General features: G+C 42.4%; 1 protein-coding gene across 13 annotated transcripts in view; it reads right to left on the bottom strand.

The window, feature by feature from the left end:
• The window catches only part of LOC129712382 (rho guanine nucleotide exchange factor 12-like), a 93,355-nt gene that overhangs the window by 19,196 nt on the left and 59,335 nt on the right, over positions 1 to 14,824 (bottom strand). For 12 of the 13 annotated variants that reach the window (XM_055660756.1, XM_055660769.1, XM_055660761.1 and 9 more), the window contains 13 exons: positions 14,395 to 14,437; positions 12,965 to 13,067; positions 9,972 to 10,112; positions 8,358 to 8,390; positions 7,846 to 7,963; positions 6,067 to 6,175; positions 5,778 to 5,969; positions 5,167 to 5,308; positions 4,866 to 4,913; positions 3,688 to 3,878; positions 2,984 to 3,130; positions 1,845 to 1,930; positions 510 to 635 (listed from right to left, as the gene is read on the bottom strand). In XM_055660756.1, the coding sequence (XP_055516731.1) occupies positions 510 to 635; positions 1,845 to 1,930; positions 2,984 to 3,130; positions 3,688 to 3,878; positions 4,866 to 4,913; positions 5,167 to 5,308; positions 5,778 to 5,969; positions 6,067 to 6,175; positions 7,846 to 7,963; positions 8,358 to 8,390; positions 9,972 to 10,112; positions 12,965 to 13,067; positions 14,395 to 14,437 (1,479 nt within the window). The remainder of the gene's footprint in view (positions 1 to 509; positions 636 to 1,844; positions 1,931 to 2,983; positions 3,131 to 3,687; positions 3,879 to 4,865; positions 4,914 to 5,166; positions 5,309 to 5,777; positions 5,970 to 6,066; positions 6,176 to 7,845; positions 7,964 to 8,357; positions 8,391 to 9,971; positions 10,113 to 12,964; positions 13,068 to 14,394; positions 14,438 to 14,824) is intronic. The other variant, XM_055660757.1, reaches the window with a different exon arrangement.

Raw genomic sequence — 14,824 nt, 5'->3', positions numbered from 1 at the left:
CTGTGTGGTCTCACTGTGGATATAGAGCAGATATCCAGTTTCCTCTTTCATCTCAAAGTAGTGGTGGTAAATGCGCTGGCTTCTATAAATTTTCCATTTATCTATGTGAAGGGATAAAGAATGAAAGGGGAGGAGATAACAATACAAGAGAGAAGAGTTACCGGAATGTAGCAAGATATGGAGACGGTAAATGGACCAGTGGAAGTATCTGCTGGGAATTGAGAATCAAGATGAATCTAATGTGCTGATGCCACTTGTTGCACCCAAGTATGCTCCAAGATGTTAGAAGCTTCCTTTAAAATTCACCTAACCCAGATGATGATTCCTGCTCTATGTGCATTTGAAGGATACTTTACTTTCAAGGGCAGGAACCATGTGGGTTAGGTGCATTTTATGCACATTAGCACTCCCACGATGTAACTCATTAACAACTTTCTTGGTTATTCATGTACAAGTTTAAAGCATGCAATAGCTTGGAGGCAATTCAAGATTTGGGAGAGTTATCTCACCTGAATGATTGCCTGGAATCTTGACTCTTTCTTCTGCTTTGACTTGATTAGTTCCAAAGCGAAGGGCTGATTGCTGCAGAAAGTGGCTGCAGCCCGTTTAAACTTATCCTCTTCAGAACCGCTGAACTGAGAAATTAAATAAGAATTACTCAGACAGGAGGACGTGCAAGGAACACACACTACGTCTAGTCACTGGACAGGAGAGAGAATGCTGATCAATGCCATACTGTACAAGAGCTTCAAAGAGTACAAAAATAAATTTTCCATAAGATAGAAGTATCATCACATCAATTTCATTGGAATTCTGGTGTTGGTATTAATGCATTATTGTCAAGAGATACCATGAAAACCTGTTTCTATGCTGTACAGTCAAATCATACTACACGAGTACAATCAAGTCATACACAAATATAAGAGGTAGTGTAAAGAGAAACACACCAGAGTGAAGGTTAGAGTGCTACAGCATCATAGCAAGACAGCTGCAAAGTACAGACAAAAAAGATTGTGTGATCACCACAATGAGGTAGGTTGTGAGATTTAGACTACACTTATCTTTTGAGAGGACCCTTCAATAGTGATGGACTGGGTTACATCTAATTCTCTACATCTTGGGGTCTTGGTCAGAGCCGTCACCAAATCAAGCTGTGACGCATCCCAATAGGATACTTTCTACGGGGCATCTGTAGAAGTTGGCAAGATGCCAAACTTTCTTAGTCGTCTGAGATGGAAGAGGGGCTGCTTTGCTTTCTTGGTTGTAACTTCAATGTAGTTGGACCAGGACAAATTGTTGGTGACATTTATACCTAGGAACTTGATGGAAATGACAAGGAGGGCACCGAGTGATCATCATGTGCTCCAGCCCTAGTCTTTCACACACCACTGCGGTGCATTCAGAGTCGGAGATCTTGGTGCACAATAATGTAGGAAAAGGAATCAATGTCCATGGCAGGATGCTGTAATATTTGGCATCCTGTCGATTGTAGCTGCTGAAGCTACATTGAATCTGTTGAGTGGATGCCAGGTTCAACAGCAAAATTATCTAAATACTTTGCTCTGGATGGTACCTCTGTGCTTGTCTATGGGAGTGTGTTTCATTACAGTTCTGATTTAAGCTGTACCAGCTGCTCTACTGTGTCTCCCTTGAAACCCATGTTCTTAATATCTTGTCACAGGAAGGTCTTTTTAATCCCAATTACCTCAATAAATCTAATTTTAATGAATGTGCATTAATTTCCAGGAGTAATGCTGCAGGATGTTTGCCTATACTATCAGCCTTTGCACAGGGGAAAGTTCTATTCATCACTGTTCATATACAATTTATTCACGGACACTCACCCAGCTCAACAAGTCCTCGCCGATCTGATCAACCACAAAGTTATCATTTCTTTTCCAGACTTTCCTCATCTGCTCATTTAATGAAACTGGAAATAAAAAGAAAATCTGACTTTAGAATCATTTATTTCATTATCACTCCATATTAAATAGCTCCAGGGCAGTAAATCGTGGAATCATAATGCAGTCCAACAGAGGGGATTCCATTCAGACCATTGTTCCAATGTAATCATGCTCTTTGCAAGAGCTACCTAGTTTCATTCTTCCTGGCTATTTTCTTTTCAAATATAATTTTTTTTCAGTTCTTCTTTTAAAAGGTATTATTAAATCAGTCTCCACCAGCATTTCAGGCAGTGCATTTCAGATCATAAATGCTCTGTATAAAATAAATTATCCTCTTCTCCTCATATTTTGGGGAAATTGCCATAAATCCGTCTCCACTGATTATTGACTTTCCATCTCTTGAGCTTCTCCTTAGTTTAATAAACCTGTTTAGACCGTTTCAAGGAAAATGTCACATTAATCTTCTCTGCGATAAGGAGATCAATTCTAGATTTTCCATTATTCACTGCAAAGTTCACATCCTTATCTTTGACTATCATCAGCAATAATGCTTTCCATTGCCCAGAGATGCGTTTCTTTGTCTCAGTTACTACTGTGCACTCTCATAATATTTGGGCTCCTGCCCAACCACTTGTAGCTGCAGGGCCTCACACAGATTAGACTAGACTCTTACTGAAACCCAAAAATGTTTTCATTGCCAATAACTACAACAGTTGTTGAGAGAACCTGAACAATGTTGGTCTGGTCAACATTCACTTCAACCTTTAATTGTCCTGTGATGTGAGAGACAAGCTGGAGCAATTTAGAGGACATTTAAAAGGATGGCTCTGGAGATGCATTTGACCAAACTAGATAACAATGGCAGATTTCCAACTGTGGAAGACATTATTAAATCTGGAAGCTTCAGAACATTATTATTAAGTTTGGCTTTTTAATTTCATATTCGCGTGATTATAACTGTCTTGTTGGAAAAGCCCATCTTAATAGTCCAGAGCTTTGAATAGTCATCTGGTAAGTTAAATATCAGAGCCATCTGTGCCAGCAACCCCCCCGACAATCACAGCTTTGTCTACATTTACCATGAAGCTGCAGGATTTCATCGAGGTTGGAGAATATGTTTTTCACATCAGTTATGGGTATGCTGCCATCTCTCTTCATCTTCTGGTAAAAGATCACATCTAGAACCTTCAGCATTCGGATGTGAGCACGCTCCGTGTGGAAAAGTTCTGCACAAGATAATCAGAGAACAAGACACACAAATCTATAACTAATGAGAAACACTGCAGATTAGAGTCAGTGCTCATGGTAAACTCCCACATATGGATTTGCCAAATCTGAACTAAAAATGAACAAATCACTTGCCAAAAGTCAATAGTCGTGATGCCTCCTGGTGCGAAGGCCATAATCCTCTGCATTGTCTCCATGTGTGGCTGACCTTAATAGGCCCCTAGATTTGCTGACATCTCAACAGCAGTCCCACCACCTCATCCCACAGTTCATATCCTCACTGAGATTGCTCAGAACTTTTCATTCTTCCCAGGATCCTCAAGATATTCCCCATTTTCCCTGGGATCCTCCAGACACTTCCTATTGTTCCATGTATTTCCTGTCATTTAGCAATCTCAAATGCATCTAACATTCCACTGAATCCACTTCCATACACATCCCACCAATCCCTGGCATTGTCTCGCTCTCCAAAAGCCCTACCAATACTGCTTGTCCCCAAACCAGACGGTCCTCCCTATCCTTAATGATCCCAACCCGTCACTAACTCTTGCCTTACCGTTAATAACTTCCTGCCTCTTGATCTCGTGCGGTTTCAAGCCAGACAGGACATCCCGACTGACCAGCTGCTGCCAATTGGCTGGGTCCTGCTCCACATCCGACAAGTGCATTTGATCATCCTCCGTCTGGCTCAGGGAGTGAGTCTGAGAACCAGCCTCGGTCCATGCTCCATACCCATGCCCATCCCCTCTAGGAAACAAGATCATAAATATTACTGCAAGTTGAGGACCAGAGAATACAATAAGAGTACATACAGAACCGCACCAGTCCCACCATCTCATCCCCAGAATCCACATCTTCACTGAGATTGCCCAGAAGATTGCAGGGCCAGGAGAATAAACAAATGGGACTAATTCAAAAGAACCACCACAAGCATATTGGGCAGAATGGTTTCCAATTCATTTTATGATGTACAGGAGAAACCATTTGGCCCAAAATACTTGCAGTGCCAGCAGAGAGAGATCAAATACCCCACCCATTGTTTCTGCAACTTGACAGAAAGAACTTGGGAAATTGATTGGCTACCAATTTACAATACTGGTAGCAATATCACAGGAGAAATCCCAATTAAAAAAATGCACATTGTGCAAATGAGGATTATGTTCTTTCTTTGGAACTAATCCCTAGAGTACTGGTGGGAATTAAGTTGTTGTTTCACCGTTTCATAGTTGTAGCCATCTGTACCTCAATGTTATGCAGTGACAGATCAGTACGTACCAGTGCTGTATTTTGGTGATATATTCATAGACTGCTGTCCAACGGTATTGCTTCTCAGTGAAACCCCGGTACCCAGTACAATAGTAACTCACTGTTATGGTGCCAGATTTGCACTAGAATAGTTGTTCACCAGCACAGTGTATGCAGTGACAGATCAGCAACTACCATTACTATATCTGCATCAATAATGACACATTAGTTACCTAGTATTACAAAAAGGCCAGTACCCACCAGTTCTGTATCTTTGCTTTGTGTAGCTTAGACTGTGACCAAGCCCTTGTCCTCAACAGTATTCAAACCAGTTGAAAGGAGAATGCGAGAAAAGTAAATATCTGAAGAGGGGCTAGCTAGATTCACCATTTCTCTACAGCTGCAGACATTATATTAGTAGATCCACGTTCACAAACACATCTTTACATTGCCCATTCTTAGCAAAACCCAGATTTATTGGGAACTCACCGGCGACCTGGTTTAGGAGTACACGGGGGTGTAGAAATCTCGAGACTTCTGAAAGACAACAGAAGATTAGGCAGCAGGAACACAAATACCATAATGCAATTACCCGCAACCTTTGACACTTAACGCAAAGCGATCAGCAGACAACTACACTCTCCGACTGAACTCATCTCCTCTAAACACAACGAGAAGTGGTTCCCGGTGAGATATACAAGCCATCAGATCCTTCGAGTCCTGATCCAGTTGATCAGATGTGCTTCGCTCTGCAGCTGCTTTGCTAAATTGATCACAGAAAATTACTCACTTCTCTGACTCTCGGTCCTCCTCCATCACCTGATCGAGGGTGGATAGCTCGAAGGCTGACTTTGGTGTAGAAGTGCTGGAATCCCCAATGAATAAGTTGTCTGCTAACATCTTCAATGTCGCAGGTGTTGCAGGAGCAGAATCTGAGAAGGATAGAGGCAATTAGAGAGAAAGAATCATGTATACATCCGAGAATATTCTGCTGCTATTCCCCCATCATTTCTCACACTCATTTTTTAATGTTGACATGCTCCGTTTCAATCACACCCGTGAAAGGAGAGAAACAGTGATGCAGAGCAAGAGAGCCAAATGAGAAAGGGAGAGGGAGAAGTGTGGACTGGGGTAGAGTAGGGGGTGAGCGAAGCCCAAATTGGTTAATAGGACAGGAAAGGGCAGTGGGAGGGCAATGTGACAAAAACTGGAAAATAGAGTGGAGGGGAAATGAGAGAGGGTGAGAAAAGGAGGGAAAATGAGTAGTATGGAGCAGAGAGAGGGAAGATGATCGATAAAAGCAGAGACAACAACTTATGACAGCAACAACATAGTCATCACATACAAATTATTTTGTGCTGGGTGCTGGATACAATTCATTGCACTGCATTTCCCGGGTACCTGTATCGCTCTCTGAGATCCCATCATGAACAACGTTGGCCGACGCTGGACCTGATGAGCCGGTCACCGCTGACTGATCGCTTCCCTCGCTGAAGAATGGAATAGATTTTGATCTCTCGCTGTGGTCAGAGTGAGAAGTAGATCGGCTATATGGTCCCATTTGCCTCTGATGCAGTAACTTGGCCTTTTCAACTACACAAAGATGTCACAGATCAGTCTCCTGATGCTTTGATCCTACATTTAATAAAGAATAGCCAAATAGCGCACTGCACGTCCAAGTCCCACTTACTCGCGTTGCGATCCTGTTTGCTTGTGCGCCGGATGGGATCCAGGATGCTCTGGAAACGTTTCCTTTTCTCATCATCTTTCACCGTCTCCTTTTCTTTCTTTACACTTGGCTGTTGGTAGTGCAATGATTAAAGGCAGAATAAGACCACAGGTAGAATCACGCCCCAACTGATAACACCAGAAGTGGAAAACTAATCAGCACATCGGCTAAACTGCCACCTCTAAAATAATCAATTAAGTCTGCAGCATTCACAATTCTTACTGCTCTCAAAAGCCCGGAGAGAACATCTTTACTCACCATCCCAAACTGAAACCAATTAAAAATACCAGCTCTTCTCCTCCATGAAAACCTGATAGTCTACATCACAAAACACCCACCCCAACGTTAAATTTCTCATCAATTTAGAACTGAACGGATCTCACTTTTCCATTCTTATTACTAACTTCGGTATCACAGCACTGCAACCAATTTGATTCACTCCAGGGAATATCGAGAAATAGCTGGATCCAGCACTAGCCATGGTCCCAACAATATCCTGGTTGTATACTCTAGAATTAAAAGCACCTCTATCCAAATCAGGCACGTGCCTTCAGGGTAGGGAAGGTAGGCACTGCCTACCCTGACTAAAATTATAAAATGATAATTATTAAATATAAATAGTAAAGGCACGGGAGAATTATGCCTACCTAAGAGATCGATCTCTGGGGCAGGCATAATTCTCCGTGCCTTTTATCCTACAGCAGTACGTGTAATACAGGAAAGTGGGTGCAACCCACGTGCCCTAGTCGCTGCTTCAATCCGTCAATTTCAAACAGAGCTGAAGGCAGCTGAAATTCTGCCTTTGCAGCGTGACTATGTACTGCGTATGCGCAACGCAAGTGGGAAGCGGACAGCACCGCTGTGGGGGGGGGAGGGGGAGGGGGGGGAAGAGTTCCTTTCACAGTGTGTGGTGAGTCTGGCCAGCGGTAAAGTTGCGGGAGGGCAGGAGCATTGAGAAGGAGGGGGTCGGAGATCATGCCAGAGCAATCAGCTCAAGAGCGGGTCAGCGGGCGATGGATAACAGGACAGCGGGCGGTGGAGCTTACTCCATGTGTCAGTGCAAGTAACCTCAATTGGTCCCTTGTTCGCGCTGACACAGGAGTTTCCACTACCCGCTGTCCTGTTATCCATAGCCCACTCCGCTCTATGATCTTTGCTCTCGAGCTGGTCCCCTCACTGTTCAAAAGGAGAGCACTGCCAGAGGCGAGCGGGCCGGCAGAAGGCTCTGAGGTTCGGCGGCCGCTCGCAGCCACCCGAGCTACCTCCCTCCCCGGCCACAATGCTGTGGCTCAGCGCCCGGAGAGCCACGGCAGCAGTGAGTGAGTCGCTGGCATGATCCCCGACCCCCTCCTTCTCAACGCTCCTGCCCTCCCCGCAACTTTACCCCTGGCTAGACTCACCACACGCTCTGAAAGGAACTCTCCCCCCAATTGGTTCCTTGAACTAGTATTGTCATTCAATAAGATCGCAACTGATTTAACTTGTCCTGGTGCACTCCCGTTTTTCCCCACCATCTCTTCACCTGCCATCACGCTCCACCCATTCAATAATTCAGAATGAAGGAGATTTGGAAGCCTTGGGCAAATTGAATTGTTACTTTCTTTATTTTTATTCTTTATTTTTATGGAGAGGAGAACAATCTGCACATGCGCGGTTTAAGAATTTTTAAAAGCCGACTGACTGCCTACCCCGAGTAATTACCCACGGCATGTGCCTGATCCAAATGCTATAGACACATACCTTCTTCTTTGGGAAGAATGCAACTCGTAACCTGCGATCTCTGTCCAGGTTCCTCGAATCCTTCACTTTCACGCCAAGCTGCTTCATATAGATGAGAATCACATCCGCAACCGAATTACTGCCACAGAAAGAGAGAGTGGGAATGCAACTCAAATTTCACTGTACCTTAGTTGGTTAAGTGACAATAAATACAAACTTGAACTTGAAGAGTCTACTGTTTGCCAGGAAAAATATCACTGCCCAAAGAGGAAGGACAGAAATTTTTGAGCGCCAGGAAAAGGGCTGTTTATTAGCTAACATTGGGTGAAGATGACTTGTTTCACTAAGAAAAGCAGGTATTCAAACGTGAATGAAATGCTTAACGTAAATCAATGAGTTTAGCTGAAAAAAGTCAGTGATTGCAATATGCAACGAAGAACAGGAATATTGAAAATATAGATGGGTATATTAAACACGTCATTTGGCCCGTTATGCAGTTGAGGTGAAGTTAAGCAGCTAATTGTCAAACTTACCTTTTTTCTTCTTCAGACGGGGACAAAGTCGCTCTAAAACCAAAAAACAAAAATAGTGAGGAATTTGACAACATGAACAAACAAGGAAAGTCCAGCAGGTTCAATCATTCAACTATAACTAAGAATGACAAGTCCCAGTTTGATGAACAAATTACTCCTAAACAGCTTGAGACCTGTGTGGGAAGTGTAGGCTAAGTAGTGGTGAGCCAGAAGACTTTAAATAATTGGGAAGGAGTACAGGAACACAAATGAAAACCACTCAGAAGAGAGACAAGGTGTATAAGTACAAGTTGAAGTCATGTTGCATCTCTACAAGCTTTGGTTCGGCTGCATTTGGAGTATTGCGTGCCGTTCTGGTCGGCCCATTACAGGAAGAGGAGGGGGCGCAGAGAAGGTTTACCAAAATACTTCCTGGATTAGTGGGTTTAAATTACAAGGAGAATATGGATAAACTTGGATCATTTTCTCTGGAATGGCAGAGGTTGAGGGGAGACTTGATAGAAGTATATAAAATTATGAGAGGCATAGATAGGGTAGATAGTCAAAATCTTTTTCCCCCTAGGGTGGAAATGAGCAACACTAAAGAGAGAGTTATAAGGGGAGAAGGAGAAAGTTTAAAGGAATTGTGCAGGGCAAGTTTTAGATTTGATTGTGGAGTTCAAGAGCCTTTTAGATAGGCACAAGGAAGTGCAAGGGATATGGATCATGTACAGGCAGATTAAATCAGTTTAACCTGGCATCATGTTCAGTGCAAACATTGTAGCCCAAAGGACACTCTTTCCTGTGCAGAACTATTTTCTGTTCTAATGTAGGGCAAAGATTAATAGGAGGGTTCAGTGACAGGGCTGAGGCAAGTTTGGACATGGCGGGGAATATTCACACGCATATATGTGCAAGTTACAAGGGATTATGATAAAGCGACAATAATAGACGTGGTTTAAAGGAGGGGCTTCATAATCTTCGGCACAACATATTCAGGAGAAATTGTGAAAGAGAGAAGATGATGGTCGATGTGGGAATGGGCCTATTGCATGCAAGACGGTAAAGAGCTGTAAGGAAATGTGACAAAAATTAGGATATTGGATCTGTGTTGTAAAGGGAGGGCAAAAATCTCAGCATGACATGGGAATCATAATGTCAGTTGAGGGAGTGCAACTGAAAAGTAATAAAAAAAATAGCAGGAGTAAATAACAGGTTGTAACACAGAAAAACCTCAAGGATCTGAGTGTTCCATATCAGGTTCGGAAAACTGTAGTGCAAAGACTGCAAGTACATTGATCACGATTTTCCAAAACATTCCAAACATTTTGAATTCGACAATTGTAATTGTAATACTGTTCTTTAAGGCTGGTGGAAGTAAAATCTAGAACTCAATTGTGGCGAAATTAACACATCATTAATCCAGATGGAGACTGGATAATTGAATGAGTCGGAGCTAATCACAGTATGGATTTGGAGGTCATCAAATATCTAAGTTGAATGAATCTTGTCCTGAGGCCAACAACGCATCCACATCCAGCTGCCTTCCCAGAGCCCTTGTTTGTAACCAGACAATCTGAAACTTAAGGCCTGCAACAATACTCCCTTGAGGCTGGATTTTAAACCGATACTTACAGGACCTCGTCGATCTTCTGTAACAGTTGCTCTGCACACACCCGCTCCTTCTGTTCTGCTGCCACGCGATCCCGCATTCGCTCTGCATCTAACTTAGCCAATTCATTCTCTCCGATTGTCATTCCCATATTCCGTTTTTGTCTGTTGGAGTACAAATATAGATTAAATTTAATCCTCTCAGACACAGCTTTGAACCAGCCAACTCCATTATGAAATCTCAAAGCAAATGGCTAAACAGATGAGTGATTGTATTGTCATTGGTCAAATGGATAACATATTTACAATTAGTCAGACTCTTACCATGGTTCTGGTACATAACATGGAGTGCAAAGGTCTGGAATGCAAATCACAAATGAACAATACATAAAACTGAAAAGAGTGCAGCACAGGAGCAGGCCCTTCAGCCACACTGTCTGTGCCGAACATGATGTCAAGTTAAATTCTGCCTACATATAATCCATGTCCCTCCATTCCTTGCATGTCCATATGCCTGTTTAAAATCCTCTTAAATGCCACTATTATATGTACTTCCACCACCATCCCAGGCAGCATATTCTAGGCATTTACCATGGATGGCACAGCAGCACAGCTGGCAGAGCTGTTACCTCAGTGCCAGAGACCCAGGTTTGATCCTGACCTCAGGTACTGTCTGTGTGAAGTTTGCAATTTCCCCCTGTAACTGTGTGGTTTATTCCAGGCGTTTTCCGGTTTCCTCCCACATCCCAAAGACATGGAGGTTTGTAAGTTAATTGGCCGCTGTAAAATTGCCCCTAGTGTGCAGAGAGAGGATGAGAAAGTGGAATAAGATAGAACTAGTGTGATCGGGAGATCGATGATCAGTGTGGACTTGATGGGCCAAATGGGCCGGTTTCCAGACTGCATCACTAAACTAAACGCCACTGCCATTTCTCTGCTCATATCTGTAACTGAACTATTCCCACTGTATCCTTTGGTAGCCTTCTTCACGGTCAGCAACCACCAATTTTGTTGTCTTCAAATTTACGAACCAACCCACCTACAATTATGTCCATGTACATTACCAGAGGTTCCAGCACAGATCGCTGCAGAACACCACTGGTCATAGGCCTCCAGCCAGAATAACACTCATCCTCCACCACCCTCTGTCTTTATAGGCAAGTGTGTAGTAAATCCAAATCACCAAGTGGATCCCATGCATTTTAATCCTCTGGATCAGACTACCACGAGGGGCTTGATCAAATGCCTTAGTAAGAGCCATACAGATAACATCCACTGACCTACTCTCAACAATCACCTTAGTCACCTCCTCCAAAAAACAGAATCGCATTGGGGAATGCAGGAAGAGGGAATCAGACAAGGGACAAGGAAGCAAAACTGTACCCAAACATTCTCGACAAAACCGCAGGAACCATTAAAGTATATGAAATGGATGGAATGGTAGGGACAGGTAGCAGAACTCTGTATCTCTGGCAAACATAAAAATGAGACAGGAAACATGGCTATATATATCTCTTTATATCTACTGCAAAACTGCAAGAAACCTTAAGGATGTATTCCCAATCTTCCAAGGAAAAGATTAGTTAAGATAAATGTGGGTCAATTGAAGACAGAAACAGGTGAATTTATTATGGGGAACAAGGAAATGACAGATGAGTTGAACAGGTACTTTGGTTCTGTCTTTACTAAGGTAGACACAAACAATCTCCCAGATATACTAGGGGACAGAGGATCAAGGGTGATGGAGGAACTGAAGGAAATTCACATTAATCAGGAAATGGTGTTGGGTAGACTGATGGGATTGAAGGCTGATAAACCCCCAGGGCCTGATGGTCTGCATTCCAGGGTACTCAAGGAGGTTTGCTCTAGAAATCGTGGACACATTGGTGATCATTTTCCAATGTTCCATAGATTCTGGATCAGTTACTGTGGATTGGAAAGTAGCTAATGTTATCCCACTTTTTAAAGAAAGGAGGGACAGCGAAAGCAGGGAATTATAGACCAGTTAGCCCGACATTGGTGGTGGGGAAGATGCTGGAGTCAATTATTAAAGAAGTAATAACGGTGCATTGGGATAGCAGTAAACGGATTGGTCCAGGTCAGCATGGATTTATGAAGGGGAAATCCTACTTGACTAATCTTCTGTAATTTGAGGATGTGACAAGTAAAATGGATGAAGGAGAACCAGTGGATGTAGTGTATCTGGACTTTCAGAAAGCCTTTGATAGGGTTCCACACAGATTAGTGAGCAAAATTAGAGCACATGATATTGGGGGTAAGGTATTGACATGGATAGAAAATTGGTTGGCAGGGAGTAGGAATTAACAGCTCCCTTTCAGAATGGCAGGTGGTGACTAGTGGGGTGCCGCAAGGCTTGGTGCTGGGAACGCAGCTGTTTACAATATATATTAATGATTTAGATGCATGCTTACTTTCAATGACTGATGAACAAGGAGCCCCAGATCTCGTACTTCCCCTTTTCCCCCAACTTGACACCATTCAGATAATAATCTGCCTTCCTGTTTTTGCCACCAAAGTGGATAACCTCACATTTATCCACATTAAACTGCATCTGCCATGCAACTGCCCACTCACCCAACCTGTCTAAGTCACCCTGCATCCTCATAGCATCCGCCTCATAGTTCACACTGCCACCCAGCTTTGTGTCATCTGCAAATTTTGAATCCCTTCATCTAAATCATTGATGAATATTGTAAATAGCTGCAGTCCCAGCATCGAGCCTTGCGGCACCCAACCAGTCACTCGTGTATGATTAGATTGCAATCATCCATGGTATGATCGGCCTGTACAGCACGCAAATCCAAATTATTCTACTGTATCTCGATATACCACGTGACAATAATAAACCATTACCAATGCCAGGGGACTGGGAAAGAGAGGAATGCGTTGATGGTGGCTCATCTCTTCCCTTGGACAGGTCAGTTCTATTACATTGCATGGATTTGTTGCTTGGGACTTGCTCTGGTAGTTCATGATGGCAGTGACTCTGTGCTTACCTGAAATCTTCCAGATGTGTCTGAACATCAGGCAGGACAATGTCCTGCATCCCCTGCACACAACTACGTTGCATTTCCTCAGACTGATCTCCTTTTCTACGTTCTGAAACAATTGAACAGAGAGAACAATTATGCTGATACATTTGCCACTTATTCAACGAATGAGAGACCACATTTTGGTCATGAACACCACATCACTGGAAACAAATTGGAGCATTTACCTCTGGTTAGCAGCTCTGTACAGAAGCAGTAGAAATGTCCTCCTTGCAGGTGAGCTTGTCTCTGGCTTACACTCCTCCACATTGAAATATGAAAACCAGTTATGGTTTAATGCCACCAAGACTGGTGTTGGAGCACAAACGTGCTGGAGGTTGGAGCAGAGGCACTCGCACATACCCCTCAACTTTACACCAGATGAGCAGATGAGATTTATTTTTAAAATCTTATTGTTTCAAGCACTTTTTAATTATTGTTGTAATTATTTAAGACTGCATTTCTTTCAAATGCGTTTGATTACCAGAACAAATAAAAACAATCTAGTGATCTTTTTGAGACTAGTAAATGTCAAAAGGATTTAAGGCATTTGACAGGTCTCAGAGTTTCACCATCTAGTCACCCCTTCATGATTCTAGAGTATAAAGGATCAACGTGACTCGTTAAGTGAATGTGGGCGAGTGCGATAGGAGGCAAATTCAAAGAACAGATGGATGTAGGATCAGCTCGGAATAATAATGTATCAATATTAAAGATAATCAGAGCAGGCAATTGCAGAGCAAATATTTCAATTCACTCAATAGTTAAAAAGAGAACACTAAACTGTTATTGAGACACCAGGGGATCAACATTTTTAACCGTATTGGAGGCGTTGGCACAAAATAAGTCCTAAATTGCAAACTGATTTATCCAGTGTCGATTGATCTCAGTGCTACAATCTGTTGACCACCTATGTATAGGTTGGGCCGAAGGGTCTGTTTTCATGCTGTATAGCTCTATGACTCTATGACCCTAATGGCAAAAGGGCTTGCGATCACTATGATGTACACAGACTGTTCAGATCCAAGGAGTTGTTTTTATTCGATTTCAGGAAGCATCGATTACAGGTAATGTCAGCACGATAGAAAATAATATAATCACATGCATTCTTCAAGATTCAGATTAGACCATGTTCTCTCGAGTATTGGAAGCAACAGGCCCGTGAGGTGCTGCTGAAGATAATTTGGCAAGAACTGACTGACGCTACGTGGCACTGGATACCAAAGAGCGAGCAACAGTCCAAACCGTTTCGGAGTTGGAGACACCTGGATTGTTATTTTGTGTTATTAAGCGGCATTGTCATTCTTCCTATATCAAGGCATTTAGTCAAAGTAGTGAATGCACCTGGGTCTCATGAAAAATATAGGTTTGGAAACATATTGGCTTTGGGGACTTACCTAGTTCTGTGCTGATCCATTCTGGTACGTGAACTTTGAGATTCTGGGAGAAAATGCAGAACAAAAATGCAATGAATAAACCAATAGGTAAATGCAAAGTGGCATAAACACCATAATGCAAGCAACATTGAAGCTTGAATCATTAATTGCTACAAACACACATTATTTTGCATCCACAGTAGTGAACAGCAGAACAAGGCAGTATCCACTGTTTGTGGTTTCATAGATGTTATGTTCAACAACTTGAATGTTATTGCTATGTTGTTATTGAATATGAATATATATATATATATATATATATATATATATATATATATATATATATATATATATATATATATATATATATATATATATATAACAAAGATTGATCTATAGATACTATAAACCATACTAGGACATAAGCAATAACATTCAAGTTGTTCCAGAT

Source organism: Leucoraja erinacea, chromosome 32, assembly GCF_028641065.1.
Source record: "Leucoraja erinacea ecotype New England chromosome 32, Leri_hhj_1, whole genome shotgun sequence".
NCBI lineage: Eukaryota > Metazoa > Chordata > Chondrichthyes > Rajiformes > Rajidae > Leucoraja > Leucoraja erinaceus.
Note: the sequence above shows the minus strand (reverse complement) of the source record. Positions and strands in the feature narration are given on the sequence as shown.